The sequence below is a fragment of the Lepidochelys olivacea genome (genome assembly GCF_965140295.1).
Source record: "Lepidochelys olivacea isolate rLepOli2 genome assembly, chromosome: 1".
In the NCBI taxonomy this organism is placed as follows: domain Eukaryota; kingdom Metazoa; phylum Chordata; order Testudines; family Cheloniidae; genus Lepidochelys; species Lepidochelys olivacea.
In genome coordinates this window covers 38,434,201-38,458,665 of record NC_140411.1, presented here as the reverse complement: position 1 = coordinate 38,458,665, position 24,465 = coordinate 38,434,201, and the positions used below count along the sequence as shown (strand labels likewise).

Genomic DNA, 24,465 nt, shown 5'->3' with positions numbered 1-24,465 from the left:
GCTCTAAATCTTAACTGTCTTTTAGCAAATCCATCTTAGTGAATGAAAAATCACAATAAAAAAAGTACAGGTTATAATATTTTTATCCCAAATGGAGGCAGGATGAACTGAAGCAATGAGCTTATCAACACTTAGCCTATACACAAGAGCCTGATTTTAAACTCTGTTCAAAATACAAAGCCCATAAAGGATGCTACCATGATGATTATTGCATTTTCTCAACATCTTGCTACTTAGCACATATTTTTCCTTAAGCAATATCTAATTTATTTTATTGAAGACTGCTCAAAGTTATTGTATTATGGGGAAAAAGCACTTTAAATTTTATCAAGTTGTGAATGAGACAAAATGATACAAAAATGAATTATCATTTGGTGATTCAGCTACATCATGATCTATTATGTCTTCAAAGTGATGTTATTTATGTTGGTATCATTCTCTGAACACCTGATATGCTCTTTGGCATGCTATGAGTTTAGCAGATGCATCGTCTTCTAGGCTTTACAGCTTCCTCTGATGAATGGACAACATTTGGAACAAAGCCACTCTTAACACCTTCCCATCCATCCTGTATAGAAATTTCTCCTTTCTTTACAAGTTCATATATGTCTCGGGTCAGAATTGTAAAGGATTCTTCAACATTTGTGGCATCTTTTGCTGAGGTTTCTATGTATTTCATACCACAGGCAGATGACAGTTTTTCAGCTTCTTCTCTTGTAACCTGACGCTGTGACACTAAATCACATTTATGTCCAACTAACAGAAACACAATCTGAAATGGCTGTACATGCATTTTAGCTTCTTCTAGCCAGTCTTTCACATGCTCAAAAGATCGCCGGTTTGTGATGTCAAACACCAGTAAGCCACCAACAGAATTGCGGTAATAAGATCGTGTTATTGATCTGAAAAGTGAAGAAAGAAGGGGGGAAAAAAAGAAAAGTTTAAAGGGAATGTAATTACATTTCTCAAGTTGATATTTCAGTGCAGCAGTACATTCTTTGCTTGCTACCATCTCTTCACAAAATACACATTGGTTCTTTTTCACAACCAGAATTTATTTACTGAAGTTGTCTTTGATCATGTTCATTTTCCACATTGTCTTAAAGCCAAAAGCTGTCACTGCATGCAGCATCTTTGAACTCAACATCTCTGATATCAACTTTGGATGCAGACTCAGTTTGGAAAGAGGTATTTCTGGTAAAAAAATTACCATGTTGCACTTATTCAAGAAGAAAAAAATTTACAGCATTAATGACAATTTTTTTTTTAAAGATAAGGCTCTGATCCTGCAAACAGAGCCGTCCCTTGGATAGGGCAAATCGGGGTGACTGCCCCGGCCCCTGCACTTAGGGGGGCCCCACACTTCAATAAAATTGGGACTGTCCTGATATCTAGCCCTTTGTCCTGAGTCCTGACCAATGTACGATTGGGACGCCATTTGTCCCGGTATTCAGGGGAGGAGGCTAACGGGGAGGCGAGCGGCGGGGAGGTGGGTGAGGAGGTGAGCAGCAGGCGGGCAGGGGGTGAGGAGGCAGGCGGGTGGGAGGACGGCAAGGAGTAGAGTGGTGGTCAGGCGGGGAGGCATGCCGGACGGACGGTGAGGAGACTAGTGGGGAAGCGAGCGGAGAGCAGGCAGAAGGATGGCAAGGAGGAGAGCAGTGGTCGGGAGGATAAGGAAGTGAGTGGTGGCTGAGCAGGCAGGCATGCTGGGCAGACAGCGAGGAGGCTAGCGGGGAGGCTGATTTGTCCCAGGCCCCGCATCCCCTTAGGGATGGCCCTGCCTGCAAACACTCATGCATGTACTTAACTGCTCATAGTTCAGCACATGGAACAGTGTTGTCAGAATTGGGACCTAAGTTTGCCATAGACAAGTATACTTATTGTAATCTCCTCTCAAACCAATTCCTTGATATTAAACTCCATGCAGATAATCATGTCTGTTGAGGTCAGCAAGAATAAGGCTTGTTATGTTCATGGGATACGGAAAGAGAAGTTAGAAAAAACAAAACACTCTTTCTGGAAGGTTGCAACATAACATCACTTTATGTCTTAGAATCCTGAACTCTAACTTGCAAAAACCAAAGACAGAGAGAGAAAAAGCAGCTGCTCCCTAACGCAAAGAGGCACAAGTCACCCCACCTTGCTCTAGGCTGGCTCTTTGCGCAGATTGACCCAGATGGCACGGTTTCCTACAGAGCCCCATATCTTACAAGCAGGACCAGGAAAGCCCTTGACAACTGAAGGTGATATTTTACAATTTTAACAGTTTTAAATATACCACAAGACCAAGAAAGGAAGTTCTGTAACTCTGGCCAAAAAGAAATCAGAGGGGCAAATGCACTTATTACAGCACTGACAAGGAACCTTTCTTTACCTCTTGCCTATCTATGGCACAGGGCTTCCAAAATTCTTTATGCTACAATCACTCAGGCTTGGAATGAGACATTTAGCATTGGGGCTCTAGACATTTGTCATTGATTCCAAGGCCAGAAGGGACCATTGTGATCATCTAGTTTGCATAACACAGACCATAGGACTTCCCCAAAATAATTCCTAGAGCATAGCTTTTAGAAAAATATGCAATCTTGTTTTTAAAGGAGACTCCAACATAACCTTTGGTAAATTGTTCCAATGGTTAATTACCCTCGCTCTTAAAAATCTATATCTTATTTCCTTATTTTATAGTCTGAATTTGTCTAGCTTCACCTTCTAGCCATCGGATCGCGTTGTATCTTTCTCTGCTAGATTGAAGACCTCATTATCAAATATCTGTTCCCCGGCAGGTACCTATAAATTGTAATCAAGTAACCCCCTAACCTTCTCTTTTGTTAAAGTAAATAAACTCAGGTCCTTGAGTCTATCACTATAAAACATGTTTTCTAATCCTTCAATCATTCTCGTGACTCTTCTTCAAACCCTCTCCCTTTATCAACATCCTTCCTAAATTGTGGACATAAGAACAGGACACATATTCCAGCAGTGACTGCAACAATGCCCAATACAGAGGTAAAATAACCTCTCTACTCCTACTTGATATTCCCCTGATAATGCAGCCATGGATTTTGGCCACAGCTTCACACTGGGAGCTCAAGTTCAGCTGATTATTCATCACAACCCCGAACTCTTTTTCAGAGTCACTGCTTCCCAGGATAGAGTTCCCCATTGTGTAAGTCTGGCATACATTGTTTGTTCCTAGACATATTCATTTACAGTTAGCAGTATTAAAACACATTGATCCCAGTTTACCAAGCAATCCAGACAGCTCTGTATCAGTGAGTGATCTGTTGCTCACGAAAGCTTATGCTCAAATAAATTGGTTAGTCTCTAAGGTGCCACAAGTACTCCTAACCTCTTCAGTGTTTCCCACTCCTCCAATTTTTGTGGCATCTGCAAATTTTATCAGTGATGATTTTATGTTTTCTTCCAGGTCATCAATAAAAATGTTAAATAGTGTAGGGTCAAGAACAGAGGACTTTAGGACCCCACTAGAAACACACCCGCTTGATGCTGATTTACCATTTACAATTACATTTTGAGACCTTTCAGTTAGCCAGTTTTAAATCCTTTTAATGTGTGCCATGTTAATTATATATTGTTCTAGTTTTTTAATCAATATTCCTCCCACTTCATCTGTCACAGGCCTTCAATATACTACGACACAAGAAGTAATTCTTCTGCTCTACTCCGTGCTGATTAGACCTCAACTGGAGTATTGTGTCCAGTTCTGGGTGCCACATTTCAGGAAAGATGTGGACAAATTGGAGAAAGTCCAGAGAAGAGCAACAAAAATGATTAAAGGTCTAGAAAACATAGGGTGACCAGATGTCCCAATTTTATAGGGACAGTCCTGATTTGGGGTCTTTTTCTTATATAGGCTCCTATTATCCCCCACCCCCATCCAGATTTTTCACCTTTGCTGTCTGGTCACCCTAAGAAAACATGACCTGTGAGGGAAGATTGAAAAAATTGGGTTTGTTTAGTCTGGAAAAGAGAAGACTGAGCGGGGACATGATAACAGTTTTCAAGTACATAAAAGGTTGTTACAAGGAGGGAGAAAAATTGTTCTTAACCTCTGAGGATAGAACAAGAAGCAATGGAGTTAAATTGCAGCAAGGGAGATTTAGGTTGGACATTAGGAAAAACTTCCTGTCAGGGTGGTTAAGCACTGAAATAAATTGCCTATGGAGGTTGTGGAATCTCCATCACTGGAGATTTTTAAGAGCAGGTTAGACAAACACCTGCCAGGGATGGTTAAGATAATACTTTAGTCCTGCCATGAGTGTAGGGACTGGACTAGATGATCTCTTGGGGTCCCTTCCAGTCCTATGATTCTATGATGACGTCTGAGGATGCAGCTGGGGAACATGGGGTTTCAGAGCTATTGTAACCATAGTTGTGGACAAAAGATTAGAATAGTGTCCCACCAAACTATGAGTAGAATGTTTCACCCAGCTGAACGATATTCATACCAGAATCAAACAGGTTCTCTTAGCCTCTAACAAGCAAACCAATAAAATAAAGCCTTTCTCTGAGAAAGGTGAGCCTGACCTGAGATTGAAGGAGACAATGATTGGTTTAAGATAGAGTGTAACTGCCATCCCTACTCTGAACCTCAAAAGCAGTTATTTGGATAGGAGATAACCAAGCCTTTTGCTGAAAGGAAAGTTTTTTGATATGTTCTGTGTGCGGGATGAGGGAGGGAATGTCGTGATTTGGCAAACGCCTGGATGTGTGAGGCGGGAAAGAGAGAGAAGAGTTGAAAATGACCATGAGGTTGCAAGCCTGGGCAACAGGGAGAATGATATTGTTGTCAATGGTATTTCACAAAGCCAAAAAGATTAGCTCAATTTTAGCCATTTTTAATTTGAGGAAGTGAAGGGGCATCTAGGAGAAGACACAAGAAACACTACTAGTGTAAAAAGCCTTTCCAATTGAAATGATACACTTACTGTGTTTATGGTAAGTATTTGGAGTAAAAATACAGCCAACAAATTATTCTATTTAATTTTACAGTGGGGGGGCAGGTTCTTTTATAAATGCTATATAGCAAGTGTATATAGCCTTAAAATAGTTTGGATCAGGGTAAACCCTATTTGATAACATATTTTTATACAGCAACAACTCTCCTTAACTGTTCAATTTATCACTTGTAAAGTTTTTTGTAACAACTGGAACATAAAGGCATAACGAACTCAAATAATGATGTTGCAGATGTGTACATGAATCCTGGGATAATTAAATTCTGGTAGTCACAGCAAGTTGCATTTGAAAGGGGTAGCAGCTGTATACTAGGGTAAGACTAACTGTTTATTCTAATATTTTGGACTGATCTTTTCCAATATCTTAGGGCCAAATTCTATTGTGGATGTGTGTGTGTGCAGTTCTAAAGTGAAGCCAATGGAATCGTACCCTCAAAATTAATTCAAATTGGCTTGGATCTGGAAAATGACGTTGGTGAAAACTGGCTGAAGAAACATAAATACAGGGTAGATAATACTTTGTGTGAAGTGTCTAATGGAGATACCAAAAGGATCTGTGTCAGGCTCTGTCTTACCCAGTATTTCCACTAATGATTTAGAAGAGGGCATAACTAGCATGTTGTTGACATTTTCAGATGATGCTTTGGATGAATTGCAAATGCAAGCAAGGCCATAAGAAATAATTGAAATGGATCTAGAGGGACTAGGAATATTGCCAGCAAAATGAGATTTAACTTGGAATAATGTAAATAATGCAAGCAATCTGAAGAAAATCCTTGAAAACAGTAATGCAGACAGTGATATAAGCAATAGGGGACAGAAAATGAAATAATGCTATACAAGTACCATACTTTCTTATATAGAATTATGTGGCATCAAACACCCATGAACTATTTGCCTTTAAATAATACCACATGTACACCTGTGTGTTTTACATATACAGGACCAGATCCTAAGCTGTATATCAGTGTAGCTCCATGGCTTCACTATAGCAATGTTGATTTTATGGCCTATATTATTTGTTTAATTACCTAAAAACAGTTCTGCAAAATAAACAAATGGTAAAAAAAAGCAACTGTAATTTTGGACTACATAAGAAGTGGCATCATATCAGGGAGAGAACAGTTTCTATCTTTGGGTACAATCATAACTCAAATAAATCTTTCACTTTCAGATCTTATTACTAAAGAAAATCTGATAAACTTGAGGAGTTCAGAAAACAGCAAGAGAGGAGGGTTAGAGAGAATAACTTATGAAGAAAGATTTTTTTAAAAATTATTTAAATATGTATAGTTTGATTAAGTGACAACTAAGGAGGGCAGATATGTGTGGAAATAGTGTACAAATATTTGAAGAGGTTCAACCTCAAGGAAAGCAATTGTTTAGAGTAGTGTATTACATGAAAGTATAATTATGAGTGATGAGATAAAATTAAGAAGTAGGAAATTGAGGCTGACAATCAGGAAAAATCTTTCTAGCACTGAGATCTATTAGGCTGTTGAACAGTCACTCCAAAAGAAGTCATGGAAGACCCCAGACTTGAGGTTTTCAAAACTAGACTGAGCAAACACTAGAAATATATATTTTGGGGAACATTCCAGCATTGGTTGGGAAATGGATTAGGGCCCAGATCCTCAAAGTTATTTAGGTGCCTAACTCCCATTCAACTCAATGGGAATTAGTCTCCTACATACCTGGGCTAGATGATGCACAATAGGTCTATCCATCTATAGATTCTGTGAAACCATATGAAAGGGCAGAATTTGGTCCTCACTAATACTAAGGGAAAATCTTATAGTATTTTTCGATGGTATTAATTTTATTTCTCAACTCACTCTGTCCTGCCCAACCTTAAAGGAAAAGAGCTTAATTACATCTCAGACATTCTTCTTGTGACCACCATCACAATAATTTTGAACAGCATGATGCAGTTCATAAGCAAAACCCATTGACATCACTAGCAATGTGCAAATAAGTGCTGCAATATCAGACCCTAAACAAAGTTTAAACAAAGTTTAATTTATTGTAAAAGAGAAAATGAAATATATTTCTCTCTTACCAGATAGAGTCATGATATCACAAAGATTTGCTAAGTACAAATCAAACCAAGTTTATGAATGTTACTAAACTTGAGTCTAAAAATCATTTAGAAAAAACAATGCTATATTTATTCTCTATTCCATATAAACCAGTTACAGGTTATGAAACCTATGAACCATTTGTGCTTTTGCTAAATATAGTAAAACAATCTATCTCAAAAAAACAAAAACAACCCCCTCCCCTGGATAAACGATGTTAACTAAAGGATATCAGATTCTTGAAAGGACTGCTATCATTTCAGATTTGCAACAAGAGAGTTTGTATCAAAGCTATCAATAATACATTTGTAATCTTCATACAAAACTTTTCAACAAAAAAGGCAGGTTTTTTTTGAGAAAGTTAATCTTTGTCGATCAAAACATGCTAAAATAAATCTTAATAAGTCTCTGCCTTTTCAATAGATTAAATAAAGCTACAGTAGCTATTAAACCGGAACCAGATGGCTTTGATCCTGAATTCTACAATTACAAGGCCCACAAAATAACTCTGTATTCTACAACAGTTTCCTGTTGAAAATGAGATTGCTCCATCAGAAAATCATGCAGCAGACTGACCCTCCAAAGAATAATAATTTCACACTCTTTAGTTTTAATTGAGAGCATATTGTTTAATGTAGATTCTAAAATGCTTTATTGAAATTATGACTTCTCATTTAGCGGAATCCTTGTGTAGGTTAATTAATTCTGATTAAACTGGTTTTACTAAAGGGGAAATTGTTTACTTCAGAAGTCATTTTAGATTAAACTGAGTAATTAGGTTAAAAAATATGTCCCTGATAGTCATTCTAAGTGAAAGGAATGATAAGATATTATTCACTGGACAACTGTTCCTGAAAATAAATTAGAGGCTATATTAATCACATCAAACTGTATTCTTAGAGTGATGCTCATTTTAGAGTCATGCTTATTTAGTTACCAGTTTCTTTCTGATTCTGATCTCACTAATTTTTACTAAAATGAAGGAAACTTTCCAAATGAAAGCTTTATCTTTATCTAATTTAGAAAGAGAATTATTTTTCTTCCCAGCCTACGAACTATATTATAATGGAGTTAAATTTGAGAGTACATATCAATCAATTCAAAAATTACAGGGATGGTATAATTATCCCCAAACCATTCTTTACAAAGCTAGAATGCATTCATATAATATTCTGGCTTTGTAATGCATAGTTTTAGGATAATTACAACATCTATGCAATGTTTTTACCCTTACACTACTAATACACATTCTCAACCTATATCTATATATCTATATAATCTATATCAAAATGTAGTTTTCAGTTTTGGAATTTCCCTGCTATTTAAAAGTTATTAAAAATTTCAAACAACATTAAACAAGAAACCTAAAGCAAAACTGACCATGTGAAATTTCTAATGGTTTGATGATATGTAATATCAACCATAAATCATTTAAAAAATACCTTTTACAGGCAAATTCACTGGTACATCAGTGCAGAGCAAAACAGCCAGTGTGCATTAGCCAGTTAAGATAGGTGTACAGCGGCTTTGCATCACAGCAGTGAAAACCAGGCAAACTTTACTGGTGACTCTGACCCTTAATTTCTTATTGATGTATGAGTTAGAGGGTGGTGTTAATGAGACAGGCAAAATATGAGAGTAGGTTTGATGAGCCCAGTGCCAGAATCCCAATGACTCTGGGGTTTAAGGCTCCCCATGCACTCCTCCCTCAGTTTCCCCAGAAGGTCTGGCTTGGTGCTTAGTGGAGCTCAGGCAGCAGTGCTATGGGGAGACTTTCAAGCGGAGATGACCAAGCTGGTATGCAGGCAAAGAATCTTTAGGGAGCAGTGATAACTGGGTCACGTAATCAACCAATGAAAACACTTGACACACTGTCCAGTCTGCTTCATACCACTGTCTCATTTCAGCCAATAGACTTATTGCATGCAAATTAGCTGTAGGAGAAGGGGGGTAATTGGTTGATTTATCTCTGCAGTCACAATGGCTCCACTTAAAAGTTACCTGAGCCTAGGGTGACCAGATGTCCTAGGGACAGTCCTGATTTTTGGGTCTTTTTTTTATATGGGCTCCCATTACTCCCCTCCCCCCCCCGTCCCGATTTTTCACACTTGTCTGGTCACCCTACCTGAGCCCGTTGGTAGTCTATATAATCATAGTAATTAAATACAACAATCATTAATAACTTAGTTTAATTTCAGTCTGTTTTTTTCAAATACAGCCTATGCACAAGATTACAATTCATTTTAACTATATGGATAGTTGAAGAGTCTGTGTTATTCCATTATTAAGATAATTCTGAACAATGACAAGATTGAAACATGCTAAATTTCTTAAAGGACTCAGTTTTTAATTAATTTGAACTTCAACTGATTTACAGATTTACTTGTATGTGAACGGAAAATCCATTCTTTACTCAAAGAGGAAGTGCTGTGAGTTTGGGGATGGTAGTCTATTTTGACCCTAACTGTGGAGCCTTTACCATTACCCCAGTAATAAAGGTATATCCTTTCACACAGTTTATATTTAAACTGTATTAAAACTAATTAATCTATATTAAAAACATGGATACTTGTAAACATCTGAAAAACTCAGAGCAACAAGGCAAGCTACATTCAAGTTCAATCTCTGTCTTTAACTCACTCCACAGCATGTATGTCTGCAGCTCAGATTATATAAGAGTGGTTCAATCCCAGAGAGGGCTGAACAAATCATTTAAAGTCCACACCGCCTACTCACTACCGAACCAGGCAGGTGATAAGCATTACTCAGTCAAACTGGCAACAGATCCATTCTCTCCTAAATTCTGTCCTGACATTGCCAATGGCAAATTATTTGTTCCTACGAGGTACCTTTGCATTCAGTCAAGCATAGGAAAAAAACAAATGTGTTAATATGTGAGAAGGTCATGTGAAAAAACTATCCAGTCTGGATTCATGTGAAGTTCACATACAGATTGTTCAAAGTTTCCTCTCACTTAACCTGGAAGTTTAATTTTTTTGCTTTAATGTGTAGACAAATATACTCTGGTACAGTATCACTTCAATGGGAACTGGGATTGCTCATCTTCTTTGAAAACCAGGCCATGGTTTTAGTACTTAAGGATGGATTCAGAGCCTGACTAACTTCAGTCACTCACGTTTGCAAATTTTGTGCAAATAATAAGATTGGCTCCCAATTCAGAATCACATTCTGACTCACCTGTTGGATCTGCTTACTTAAAATCTCCTTCCATAACCAACTTCCTCTCTAGAAGCTCCTTCTACGTTGCAGAAACAGAATGCAGAGCTATGAAGAATGTGATAGGAACACAGGGATTGCCATACTGGATCACATCAGTGGTCCATTAATCTAGTTCCTATCTCTGACAGTGGCCAGTATCAGATGCTTCAGAGAAAGGTGCAAGAAACCCTGTGATGGACAGTTATGGAAAAAATCTGCCCAGAGGGAAAGTTTTTCCTAACCCCTGTCAATTAGAAGTTGATTTATGATTTGAAGCATGAAGCTTATATCTGTTATAATGTTTTATCCTATTTGACATTACTATGGATGTTCTTATTAGCCATGTAAATATCTAATCCTTTAAAAAATCTTACCAAGGGCTTGTCTATACACGTATCCTACTACTTTAATTATACCAGAATAGTTGAAGTGTCCCTGGTGTGGACACAGTTTTACTGGTAAATGAAATAACTGATGTAGCTTATTTGTGTAGGGACGGATAACAAACTATACTGTTATAAGGCACCTTTATACCAAAATAGCTTCATCTACACTATGATTTGTACTGATTTAACTAATTTGATTAAAAATATACACCTCTAATCAAAGTAGTTAAATTGGTACAAGAACTGTTTTCTCACCAAGCCTACGCACTTGGTTTCAATGATATCTTGTGACAGTGAGCGACACAGGTTAATTATGCACTGCGTAAAAAAGTATTTATTTTATCAGTTTTAAATATGACATCTTTCAGTCTAATTGAATAGACCTTTGCTCTTGTATTATAAGAGAGTAAACAGGAGTGCCCAATTTACATTCTGTTGTATAAATGCCATCAAACCATGGTGTCTTGTTGCTCTTTATCAAAATGCCTTAGTGCCTTCTCTTTGACACCTGTATCTCTGTCAGTACCTCTTCCTTATCACCTGAAATAAGTAAAGCTGGGATGTGCATGTGTAGAAATGAAGAATGCTAACATTAATAAAATGTTCAAAACCCTTCATAAGAGATTAACTATAAAAGATATGCATTTCCAAAGCGGAGCCCGCGGAGTTCTGGAAGAATAAATGAGGCCAAAGACAATATGGTTGCCTTTCAACATCCATAGTCTTCATGTGGTTCTGAACATACTATTCCAAAGCAGTATGACCATTCTGGAACATTAGCACCATTGACCTGAGGCCTTTATAAAAAGCACCACCCCTAATAAATCCAGAGTTTCTCCTAGCTTCATCTAATTCAGCAAAGACACTCCACAGAAGTGGAGTCAGCATGGATGGGCATAGGCAAAAAAATTCTGAGAACTGCAGTTACTGGTAAGTAACCTTTTTTTCTCTATCATAAAATTGTCTCTGCAGATCCCTGCTATAGTAAATGAGCCCTCCTATTGGAGTTGTCTGCTAATGCTTGCTGGTGAATACTTAATTCAATAAAGACAGAAGCAGTGGTCTCCTGATCTGGGCATGAGCCTGAGTCTCAGAATAATTTTGTGAAAAAATAAACAGAGCAACAAGTGGCAATATCAGAATTCGAAACACTTTACAGGGAAGCTATTGATGTTAACACTCTGGTAGAATGAGCTTTAAAACTTCCCATAATCTCCCTTGTACAAATAATTTGTCATAACAAACTTGACTATAGGCAATACTAAATCCACTTGGATGGCTTGTGAGCATAGATCATCTCTCCTTGGACTTTTTCTTAGAGTCCACAAACAGACTTTCTGAAGCTAGCTTCCCTGGCAGAGTGTGAGGCTTTGGAAAAAAGGTAGGCAAAGAAATTAACTAATTTAGGTTAAATTTTATCCCATCTTGGTCAGAAATACACGGTGAATAACCACTTTATCGTCATTAAACAGAGTCTATCTAGGTTCTTGTCCCCTAGATTGTAAACTCCTTTGGGTAGAGCTATCTTTTTGTTCTCTTTGGACAGCACCTGGCATAACGGGGTCCTGGTCCATGATTGCAGCCCCTTGGTGCTACCACAATACAAATAAATTAGTAATAATAAAACTGTGTCCATCACTGTATTATCTGATCTCAGTATAAGGAGCCATCCAGGCTTGCAACTTGCTTAACCACTTTGCAGAAGTAGTAGAAACCATGCCACTTTAATTGAAAAGTAATGCGAAGTAATACACTCAGCAATGTAAATGGTGTTTCCATGAGCCTACTTAGAATCAGATCCCAATCCCAAGACACCACTGGCAGATCCAGTAACTTTCTCAGAAGTTTTACCATAGGATGTAGAAGAAGGAAAGAGATTTGAATAGGATGGTGGTGGCAAGTACACCATCCAAATGTACTCTTCTCTGGGGATGTCCCCTAGGCTTGGGACCAGCAGGGGGGCTGGCATCTAACTACTATGGATTCCCCTTACACAGGGAAATCCTCTGGGAGTGTATTAAGCCAGCCTTAATGCACCAGTGGGACAGTGCAAAGGAGCTGCAGCAGACTTGAGAAACAGACCTATACACTGCTTGGTCATTTTTATTGCTACAACAAAAGCATCCTAGACCTTTTGGCATCTTCTAATCTCCCGAAGGCTATAGTTTGATTATGATCTACAGCAGGGATCGGCAACCTTTGGCATGTGGCCCGTCAGGGAAATCCGCTGGAGGGCTGGGACAGTTTGTTTACCTGCAGTGTCCACAGGTTTGGCCGATTGCAGCTCCCACTGGCCGTAGATCGCCATTCCAGGCCAATTCGGAGTGTGGGAAGCGGCGGCCAACACATCCTTAGCCCGCGCCACTTCCCGCAGCCCCCACTGGCCTGGAACGGCAAACCGAAGCCAGTGGGAGCAGCGATTAGCCAAACCTGCAGACGCTGAAGGTAAACAAACCATCCCAGCCCGCCAGCAGATTTCCCTGATGGGCCACGTGCCAAAGGTTGCAGTTTTCTTCATTTAAGTGTAATGAACAGAGGACAGAATATACAAGTTTCCAACATACTGTTTATATTTTAGTAATCTATTTATAACATGCTTGAATAGGCTAAACACAATAATTGCTTTCATAATTTCTGTGCATGCCAACTGTCAAGAAATGTCTATTAGCAAACCAAATATATTTAACAGTATTTCCTCTGGTAAGTATCGGCTGGGTATTCGAAAATACACATATCCTGTACACTAGTGGGTAAAAGTCAAAGCAACGGCATGCATGACTCATAATTGCATATCCCCTGAGCATCATCATGTTAAATGATGGCTATTATTTGATTTCAAATGGTGTTTTATTTACACCCCTTTGAGTCCACTAATAGTCTTGTCATTGAACATATTGGCCCTTTGCCAGCAAAATCAAAATTCAACAACTACTAGTTATTAGGCATGTGTTTATAAGTATTTTACATTTGTTTATAGGAAAATACTAAAAAGTTGAAAAACATTAAGAGGCTTGTCATAAATATAAAGGGAAGGGTAAACCCCTTTAAAATCCCTCCTGGCCAGGGAAAAGCTCCTCTCACCTGTAAAGGGTTAAGAAGCTAAAGGTAACCTCGCTGGCACCTGACCAAAATGACCAATGAGGAGACAAGATACTTTCAAAAGCTGGGAGGAGGGAGAGAAACAAAGGGTCTGTGTGTCTGTCTATATTCTGTCTTTGCCGGGGATAGACCAGGAATGGAGTCTTAGAACTTTTAGTAAGTAATCTAGCTAGGTACGTGTTAGATTATGATTTTTTTAAATGGCTGAGAAAAGAATTGTGCTGAATAGAATAACTATTTCTGTCTGTGTATCTTTTTTGTAACTTAAGGTTTTGCCTAGAGGGGTTCTCTATGTTTTTGAATCTAATTACCCTGTAAGATATCTACCATCCTGATTTTACAGGGGGGATTTCTTTATTTCTATTTACTTCTATTTTTATTAAAAGTCTTCTTGTAAGAAAACTGAATGCTTTTTCATTATTCTCAGATCCAAGGGTTTGGGTCTGTGGTCACCTATGCAAATTGGTGAGGCTTTTTATCCAACATTTCCCAGGAAAGGGGGGGTGCAAGTGTTGGGAGGATTGTTCATTGTTCTTAAGATCCAAGGGTCTGGGTCTGTAGTCACCTAGGCAGATTGGTGAGGCTTTTTACCAAACCTTGTCCAGGAAGTGGGGTGCAAGGTTTTGGGAAGTATTTTGGGGGGAAAGATGTGTCCAAACAACTCTTCCCCAGTAACCAGTATTAGTTTGGTGGTGGTAGCGGCCAATCCAAGGACAAAGGGTGGAATATTTTGTACCTTGGGGAAGTTTTGACCTAAGCTAGTAAAGATAAGCTTAGGAGGTTTTTCATGCAGGTCCCCACATCTGTACCCTAGAGTTCAGAGTGGGGGAGGAACCTTGACAAGGCTATTGTTATCAATCGTGAATCCTGCACTAATCTTGGAGAGGCCTGACTCATCAAAAAATATTTATGCACTTCTGACTCATGCAAGCCTAGGAAAGTTGCTGGTTACTTTCAGGGGTGGCAGGTTTGTATAATTTTTGGTGGTGTCCAGAACGGGTCCAAGCCCCACCCCCTCCCTATACCTGCCTGGAAAGCTGATATATATATATTTTAAAATAATGTAAAAATGGACTGAAAACAGTACAGTTTCCCTTTATTGCACAATGTGGGGAGGTATGGGGGGATGCGGGCTCTGGCTGGGGGTGAGGGGTTTGGGGTGTGGGAGGGGGCTCAGGGCTAGGGCAGAGGGTTGGGGTGCAGGGTGAGGGGTTCACGGTGCAGGAGGGGGCTCAGAGTTGGGGCAGAGGGTTAGGGTGCGGGGGGGGTGAGGGCTCTGGCTGGGGGTGAAGGATCTGGGGGTGGGCTGGGGCTGAGGAATTTGGGGTACAGGCAGGCTGCCCCAGGGCTGGGGACAGAGAGGAGGACTCCATAGTCCCCCCAGCCCTCTCCCACCTGGCAGCAGCAAGCTCTGGGGGAGGGGCCCTCCTTTTCCCCTGGCAGCACACTCACCCGGCACCATCACTTCACGTGCTCCTAGGGGCCAGGCCCCTCTCAGGCCCAGGAAGCCCCCTTGCCTCCCCTGTGGTGGGTTTCAGGGGAAGAGCTGCCATTATGTGTGCGCCTCCTCTGGCAGCAGCTGCGCCACCGCCTCAGCCCACCGCCGGTGCTGCTCCCTTTTGTCGCCGGCAGTGGCCAGTGAGGGAGCTCAGCGTGGAGCAGCAGGGCAGCCGCCCGCAGCCCAGGGTGCAGGTAGAGACTCTCCAGGAGCGGGCCAAAGTAGAGGGGAGAGAGCCCAGGTTAGGACTGGGAGTGTGAAGGCATTAAAGGGCACTAGAGAAGACAGGCAACCAACAGTCCGGACAGCAAGGTGTCTACACTATGCTCTAGCACTGGTACAACTGACAGGTGGTAGCTCCTTGGAGTGGGGAGGGGGCTAGCTTCCCCCCTACTGCAGAGGAAGGAGAGATGGGGGAGGGGACTAGCTTTAAGGTGATGAGAAAGTAAGAGACTGGGGGGAGGCAGGGAGTAAAGATCCCCTATTGCAAGGGAGGAGGCAGATGAGGGAGAGGGAATTGCTACTCCCAGTGGAGGTGTAGGGGCAGAGATGGAGGGGTGAAGAGATGGGACAATGGCACTATTCATCCCTTCTGTATGGGTGGGGTGGGGTGGGGTGGGGAAGGGGAAGGCCCGAGAGGAGGATGTGCCTTTGGGGAAAGAGGGATGTCTGGCTTTGCCTTCTCCAGAGGGAGGAGAGACAGGAGGGGTGTCCCAGTGGCTGGACTGGGAAGTGTGTGATGAAGGACAGGAGTGTAGGGGTTGGGATGGAGGTGAGTTCCTGTGGTTACAGGCAGTTCCAGGGAGAGTGGAGACCCTAGAAAGCAGTGTAACCAGCTAGGGGGACAGTGTGGTCCCGAGGGATGGGGGGAATAGGGAGCACTAAGGTCTATGCAGGGGAGGAGCAGCAGGTGGGAGGCCCGGGTGAGATCAGGGTGCAGCAGGGTGTGTCCAAGGTGTGTTGTGGAGACTGGAGGGCGAAGGGGAAGCCCGGGTATGGGGTGTGGTGCAGGGGAGGCACAGGAATGCTCGGGAAAGGGTAGGGGGCAGGATGGAGGTCCCAGGCGCGGTGCTAGGGTGGCGGGGGGATGGGCGGGGAGGAAGGGGGTCCCAGGGCAGCAGGGGGAGGCAGAGGCGGGATCCTGGGGGTGGAATGGGGATGGGCGGGGAGGCAGGGGCGGGCACAGGGTCCCGGGGCAGCACGGGAATGGGCGGGGAGGCAGGTGGTCCTGGGGCAGCACGGGGAGGTAGGGGCAGGGTCCTGGCGCTGGGCGAGGAGGAGGCAGGGGTGGGGTCCCGGGGCGGCTCGGGGATGGGCGGGGAGACAGGAGCGCGGTCCGGGGCGGCGCGGGGATGGGCGGGGAGGCAGAGGCGCTGGAAGGAGGCCGGGAGCGAGGCGAGCCGCCCGTACCTGAACCGCTCCTGCCCCGCCGTGTCCCACAGCTGCAGCTTGACCCGCTTGCCGGGCTCGATCTCCACCAGGCGGGAGAAGAAGTCCACCCCCACGGTGGGGTCGCAGTGCAGCGGCCCCGGGAAGCGGCCCTCGGTGAAGCGGTGCAGGAGGCAGGACTTGCCCACGGTGGAGTCGCCCAGCACGATCAGCCGGAACTGATAGATCCAGATCGCTGCGTCCATGGCGGCCCCGGCCTGGCCCGGCTCGGCCTCGGGGCCCTTCCTGGGGCTCCTCCTCGGCCGGTGCCTGCACCGCGCTCCCACCGCCCCTATCCCGGGCATCGGCGCTGCAGGCCGGCTGCGGGGGAGGGGACGGCTCGGACCCGAGCAGCTGCACCCTGTGATGCCAGGGAGGGGCGGGGCCCACTGGCTCCTGGTGGTGATGGGGAAGGGTTGGGGTCTCGCCGATCCCCATGGGCAAAGGGAAGGGTTGGGGGTCCCCCCCGGCCGCCGTGGTGCAGAGGGGAGGGTTGGGGTCCTGCTAAGGGGGAGGGGGTGTCCCACGGACCCCGTGATGCAGGGGGGAGGGCTGATTGTACTCCTGGGGGATTGGAGGCGGTACAGGTAGGGGAGGGAGGGTGCTGTCCCTTCAGCACCTGTTCTGCTCAGGTTGAGCTGAACAGGTCAGCCTGAGCCATTCATTGCATCACACACCCTGTATCTTCCCTGCAGAGTTAACTCATGCTCTTCTTGGGATGTCACCCCATCACTCCTCCCCCCCCCCCATCCTCTCACCCCCGTGTGGTGGTGCTAGCTGGCCCTGCTGGGGGTTTACCCAATCACTTTGCAGTGAGGAGGCAGGCTAAGCCCCTCTCAGGACTCCAGTGCCTTCCCACAATTCCCCCCATGTGCCTCAAAGGACAGACAAGATCTCCACAATTCACTGGGAAAGACTCATAGAGTGGCTTAGCTTACTGCAGTATAACCAACTGCGGTATGTCCCTGCACAGGTCCTAGTGACACACGTGGGAGCCCAACCCCGAAGAGGACATAGTGACTCAGACGTGGTGTTGCAATGTGGTGGTTCATCCCCCAGCTAGGCTACTCTGGGTGCTAAGACCTGGGTGCCAATTACCCAGGCTCCCTGCGGCGAAGACATTTCCTTGAAGCAAGAGTTTCCCCTCCATCCCCAAACTCCAATTCACACATGCTAGGCCCTATTCCCCTATACAACAGCTTGTAACAACTCACAACAGATCCAACAAGGGCTGCAAGATGGGTGGATAGGGGGGCAAATTAGAGAGGCAGTGGGGGGGGTGTACAAGCTAGGCACTGAAAAGGATGAGCAGGGAGTTGGGGTATGATGTGGGATAGACAATGGACTGTGGGGCATGAGATGGGCAAGGGAAGGTGTGAGCAGGGCTGAGAAAAAAGGGTGTGTTGCAAAGTAAAGGTGGGTGCAATAAAGGGTGATGGGCAAGGATGGTAGAAAGAAGCATGAGATATGAAGAGGAAGGGAGGGAGATGAGTAAGGAGTTGCAGAAGGAGTGAAGGGCGTAAAATTGAGATGCTGTGCAAGAGTGGGAGTAGAGCTGGGTGACTTTTTTTGTCAAATAGTTTATTCACTGAAAAATGTAGTTTTGGGGTGATCAGAACTCGCTATGAATTTGGGTCCACTTTGGGCAATGGTTGTGACCAAATAACAAATGAAAAAAATAAATAATTGAAAGCCAAAACAGTTTGTTTTGACATTTTCAAAATGAAATGCTTTGACCTTTTGCTTCAAAACAATGCTTTGTTTCAAAATTTAGCTAGATTTATTTAAATGTTTTTTTTAAAAGTGGTAATCACCCAAAAATGTAACAAATTAAAAAACTGAAAAATGTTTTACGTCAAATAAATGTTTTGTTTGACTCAAAATTATTATTGCAATTAATTATTATTATTTATTCATTGTATTTCACTTTGGTGAGAAAACCCCCAAAATTTCCATTTCAGTTTGTCCCAAAAAAATTTGGGAAGGATTTTTCACTTCAGCCGCTGAACTGAAAAATCAATTACTTGCTGAGCTCTAGGTGGGAGACAGACAAGGAAGGGCGTGAGACTGATGTGGAGAGCTGTGAGCTAGGAAAGGAACACTAGACAGTCAAGGAGAAGCATGGGTGGGCGAGAGTGCAAGATAGTGAAGAGTGAGGCCTGGAAAAGGGATAGGAAGGCATGGGATGAGTCATATAAAGAGGGACTGAGGAGAGAGTCATGTAAGATGAGTTGAAAAAGAGCATGAAATGGGTGTTGAGAGAGCCAAATAAGGAAAATGTGGAACTTGGGTGGCAGCTTAAAATAAAATGGTTACTTGAGAAGCAGCAGCTGGAGGATTTGGCTTTTGCAACTGAGTGAGACTTCAGTGGCTCCTAGGTGGCCCTATGTCATGTTCCATCCAGTGGTGTGTGATGGGTTGGGTCACAGAAACCCCCTTGGGACTGCCACCTGATGTGCTGAGACTACCTATAAGCCCATTTTCCCTGGAAGCTTGGGACTCAATACCTTGCCTGGCTGTGCCAGAAATGCTAGCCTGCTACAAACACAGTCCCAGGTCTGAACCATATCCCCCAAAAGCTGAAGGCTTAACGGAAAATAGCTTAAGAAGTGCTCCTGTCTCCAACACCCAGATACCCAGTTCCCAATGGGATCCAAACCCCAAATGAATCCATTTTACTCTGTATAAAGCTTATACAGAGTAAACTCATAAATTGTTCGCCCTCTATAACACTGATAGAGAGATATGCACAGCTGTTTGCTCCCCCATGTATTAATACTTGCTCTGGGTTAATTAATAAGTAAAAAGTGATTTTATTAAATATAAAAAGTAGGATTTAAGTGGTTCCAAGTAATAACAGACTGAACAAAGTAAATTCCCAAACAAAATAAAATAAAACAAGCAAGTCTAAGCCTAATACAGTAGGAAACTAAATGCAGGTAAATCTCACCCTCAGAGATGTTCCAATAAGCTTCTTTCACAGACTAGACTCCTTCCTAGTCTGGGTCCAGCAATCACTCACACCCAGGTAGTTACTGTCCTTTGTTCCAGTTTCTTTCAGGCATCTCTTTGGGGTGGAGAGGCTATCTCTTGAGCCAGCTGAAGACAAAATGGAGGGGTTTCCAGGGGTTTATATAGTCTTTCTCTTGTCCCACCTCACAGCCACAAGATGGGGTCTCTAGCCACCTAGGCAAATCACATGTCTATGAATGATTCAGCTTTTTGCAGGCCAACATCATTGTTTACATGTTAGTTTGAATGTTCCCAGTAATGCTCAGATGTGGATTGACGTCTCCAAAGTCCATTGTTAGATAAGTACTCCCAATTACTTGAATAACCCCTTTACACTATGTTGACCAAATCTGCCTTTTGTGCTTCCTACAGCAAACACTTTAAACACAAGCCCAACTCTCATAACTTCAGATATAAAAATGATACATGCATACAAATAGGATGAATATATTCAGTAGAACATAATCTTTGCAAAGGTATGTTACATGGCATATCTAGCATAAAACATATTCCAGTTATGTCACATTTACACTCATAAGCATATTTCTATAAAGAATTATGGGGTGCAACGTCACATGGTGGTTAAGAAAAAGTTGATGTTCTATCCGAAGTTTCTTCTCCTTTCACCTTACAGTTAGGCTCCCATCAGTTCCTTTGTCCATGGCATTTTCCATGGAATTAACCCTATGCTGCAGAAACAACTAGTCACTTTTAGAAGACATGATTGTCAACTTTGGGGCCAAACCTCATTTTGTGTGCAATTGCTGCTATTAGCTCAATAAATATCTGTATATAATCTGCCCCTTTCCAGAAGGTTAGGACGAAGAGCTTAGTCCCTATGGGAAGAAAACTGGGCTATGATATGTCAACAATGTCACACTAATGTCTTCATCCGTTCCCTGCTAACTCTAAATAAAAATCTTAAATATATTATACTGTTGGATTCCAGCAAAATTCTACTCAACTAAAGTAACAGAGTGCAAAATGTTGGAGGTGTCAACACTCCCCAGCTTCTCTATCACATATACTCTGGTCCTATGACAAAATTATCCTAAATTACTCTATGACACAGCCTCTACAGTCTTACTTCTCAGGCTTTTAACATCCTCATCACACCATGGAATAAACTGTGTATATTAGAGATAGGTGAAAATACCCCTATTTCAGTGTGTCTTAAAAAAATCTTCACCGGTGATGACCCTCTTTAAAATAATTCCTTAATAACAATGGAAAGATGATCGAGCCCCATTTCTTTAAGCACATAAGTGTTGAAGGGAGCGCCTTCTATCAACATGGATGTTATCTTCTCAAGAAAACCTGGATAGTTTTTCTCTGCCTACGAGTGTCAATAAAATATCATGTTGTGATCAACCTGCTGCACTATAGATTCTTCATTTTTCAAGCCCCAGGAATACCTCAGTTGTACATAATTGGTCAACAGGAGAGAAGGCACGCCTCAGATCACTGTCCTGTCCAAAAGGTCAAAATGGATGGAAATCCTTAAAAAAGGGTTTGTTGCAGAAAGGGAACTTGTTTAGATGGATCTTGCAGCAGCTACTGCCACCTCAAAGCTGGGACAGGGAGGTGAGGAGCAGGCAGTGTGACAGCTGGAATGAATAGGCTGGATGAGAACCAGAAAGCTGAGTTTGGAAGTAGCCAGTTGCTACTTTATTATTGTTTCTCTTATTCTAATAAAGTTCCTTGTTCAGTATTAAAAGAAAATTTATTGTTTTTACCCTTGTCATATGACATAGGGTAAACTGGAAGTGGAGGACAGCAGGGGAGGCAGAAACTGGAGAAAGGACAGGAGTGATGAGTCATTTCAGAGTGTGGAGGGGCATTAGGTTTGATAATAATAAGAAAAACAGGGTATTCATGGAAGAGAGGAAGAGAGATTTTCCGGAAGAAAAGAGCATGGAGGAGACAAAAATGAAGAAAACACAGAGAAAAATATAAAGGGAAAAAAGAATCTTGTGAGGAATATATAATTGAAATATATATACAGATAGAATAGAGATAGAAATAGATATAATAGAAATAAAAATATACAGAAGGAAGGAAAATGTCCATTCTAAGGGGCAGCTCCTCAACCTTATGAACAAGAAAAGCAAAGAACTAACAAAAGGTAGGAGACATGGTACTTATTTATTTTATTTTATTTTATTTGAAGTTTTCTGTTTTATATATGCTACATTCATAACAATTATTTATGAAAAATAGTATTAATGGAAAGCATTTGGTTTCTTTTCCATATTATGAGTATATTGGCACACCTTCTGTACATTTTATCTACATTTTGAGTAGAATGCTGGACACTGACATAACCTCAAGCTTTTTGGAGACCACAGCCTGGTCCCCATAGAAATGGAGCATGAGGGAAAAATGTATAAAGGCATCTGCCCGGCCTAAATGGTGTTTGTAGGATAATTAATAAATAAATGCATAAATAAATACATAAATAAAATAATAATAATTAACAATAATAAAAGTTAGCTTAAGTTTGGTTAAGAAAGTAACATTTTCTCTTACAGTTTGTGACCAGTATGGAAAAGGCCCTAATTAGCAAGTAAATGAAGGCCCTGAGAATATTAAGTAGTGTTACTTGTAGTATGAGAAGGATGTATGGTTTTAAAAGTAACTAATAAAGTAAAAGCAGCTGCAGTAACAAGACAAAGGGAAATTGTCTCAAAAGAAAAAAACCCCAAAGCTTCCCACTGTACTGCTGTGCAAGCAAGGATGGCAGGGAGTGGGGAGCAGGTGGGGGAGAAAATAAGAGAAGGTCTTGAAGGAAGGAAAGTAGCAGGGAGAAACTGCTTCAAACTAGCTTTTGCTAAACGTAAACTCTTAAAGGGTTCATTACTAATACCTGCCTGACCAGGCTTGAGCCGGTTTATCCCTCATCCAAGAGGGAAGTGCCCAGAAGGCCAGTCACAGGAATAGAACCCAGATCTCCTGAATCCTGGCTCAGTGCTCTTTCCACTAGGCCATATGGTCGCCTAAAAATGGGCTCATCCAGGATTTGAACCCCTTGCACCCTAAGCGAGAATCATACCCCTAGACCAACAAGCCAGTTAAGATCAATGGAAAGACTCTGGTTAACTTTAATGGAAGATGAATCATGCACTTAGCCAGTAAATTCTTCAGGGCAGGGACTGTGTCTTTCTGTAAGAATGTACACTGTCTAGCAGAGTGAGTCCCCAATGCTAACTGGAACCTCTCGGTGCCACTGTAATCCAAGGGGATCATGTGCTTGATTCTTTTAGAGGCACTATGCACTCATAACTGCAGCTGATGGAACCTGCAGGTGCTTAGGACCTCTGAAAAATCGGGCTCATTAATCATACATTCCAAAGCATCTGTCACCTTTGGTATCTAAGCATCCTGTCTGGAAAGAACATTATCCAACTATTCTGTGAATGATCCAGCAAGAAACCTCCATAACTTTTAGATCTGCAGAAAGCGTCAGTGTCATTCTGGGCTGCTTACCCAGGGTTCATCTTCTAGGCAAGAGTTAGCTTGACATAAAACCACACCTCTGTTGCAGTTAAGACACTGCCTGAGAGATACCATGTCACAGAGCACGGTGATGATAGGATCCTCTCTCAAGAGCCTGAGTGAGATGATATCTGGAAAAAATATACGTTCTGTCTTTGGTATCTCATTGCCAGAAAGATGTTGACTAATTGGAAGGAGTTCAATCAATCAGGGGCTGGAGGGATTTTCTTATGAGTAAAGATTGAAAATGTCAGCCTTAAAGGAGCCTAAGGGAGGTGGGTGACCATTGAAAATCACTGTAACAGAGTATAAATACTTAAAGGGTGCACACACCTAAAAGGCAGATGAATTATTTACCATTAGGGTGTTACATGGGGGGTAAATAATTTAGGGAACGTATAGGATTCTGGCTACAGCTAGCTCTGGCCCCACACACTATGCATCTTTACCGTTTTACAAAAGCTAGATATCAACAGAAGCGAGTAGTGGGTTCCTATCTGACAGGGAGGCACAATGGGGGAAAAGGTTGAAATAATGCATTACACTATGCCCAGACAAAGTGTGATATTATAGCAGATTTTGTACACATGAAGCACTTGCGTTTTTGAGTTCACTGACCCTATTGCTAATTCCAGTAATAGCTAACAAAATCTGGAAGGACAGTCTGCCTTTATGGCCAGCCTAAACATAGCTCCTTCAAATTCATCTTGTCCTGCTAGTGTATTTGACATGGCCTGACAAATGAGAATCCAAAGAGCTGATGGGAAAATCTTGCATTTCTGAACCAGTCTGGCAGAGATTACAGTGAGAAAAAATCCTATGCTGTGTCTTCTAGAGACAGACATAACAAAGGCAGGAAGCACAGAAAGCTTGGAGCTACTTAACACACTTTGATTAATAAGAAAAAAACATGATCTCCCTGCAGTTATCTTCCAACATCCAAATGAGGAGGCTGCTTTCTTAACCCTAAAAAATATTTTGGCTCCTTCCTTCTGAGTCATACTCTACTATGGTTTCAGGGAATCACATGTAACACTCTGGCTTGGGAACATATAACTTACAACAAGAACTCCTGTACAAATATGCAATTTTCGCTGTTCGGGCTCAAAATAGTATTGTTTTTGGGGCTTTTTTCAGTTGACCTCCCCTGTGAATAGTGCTATGTAAATAACATTGGAGAAAATCTAGCAAAGCAACTAGCGTTAAAACCTAATGACGTGATTTTGAAAAGCTTTTCTGATAAAAGATGACATACTTAAATTGTCCAAAGA

General features: G+C 42.1%; 1 protein-coding gene across 1 annotated transcript; it reads right to left on the bottom strand.

The window, feature by feature from the left end:
* Positions 1-345: 345 nt before the first annotated feature.
* Positions 346-17,170, bottom strand: RAB39A (RAB39A, member RAS oncogene family). The gene is made up of 2 exons (XM_084617649.1): positions 16,670-17,170; positions 346-902 (listed from the first exon to the last, which is right to left on the bottom strand). The coding sequence occupies exons 1-2, from the start codon at positions 16,990-16,992 to the stop codon at positions 476-478; spliced, it is 750 nt and encodes a 249-aa protein (XP_084473775.1). The 5' UTR covers positions 16,993-17,170; the 3' UTR covers positions 346-475.
* Positions 17,171-24,465: the final 7,295 nt, after the last annotated feature.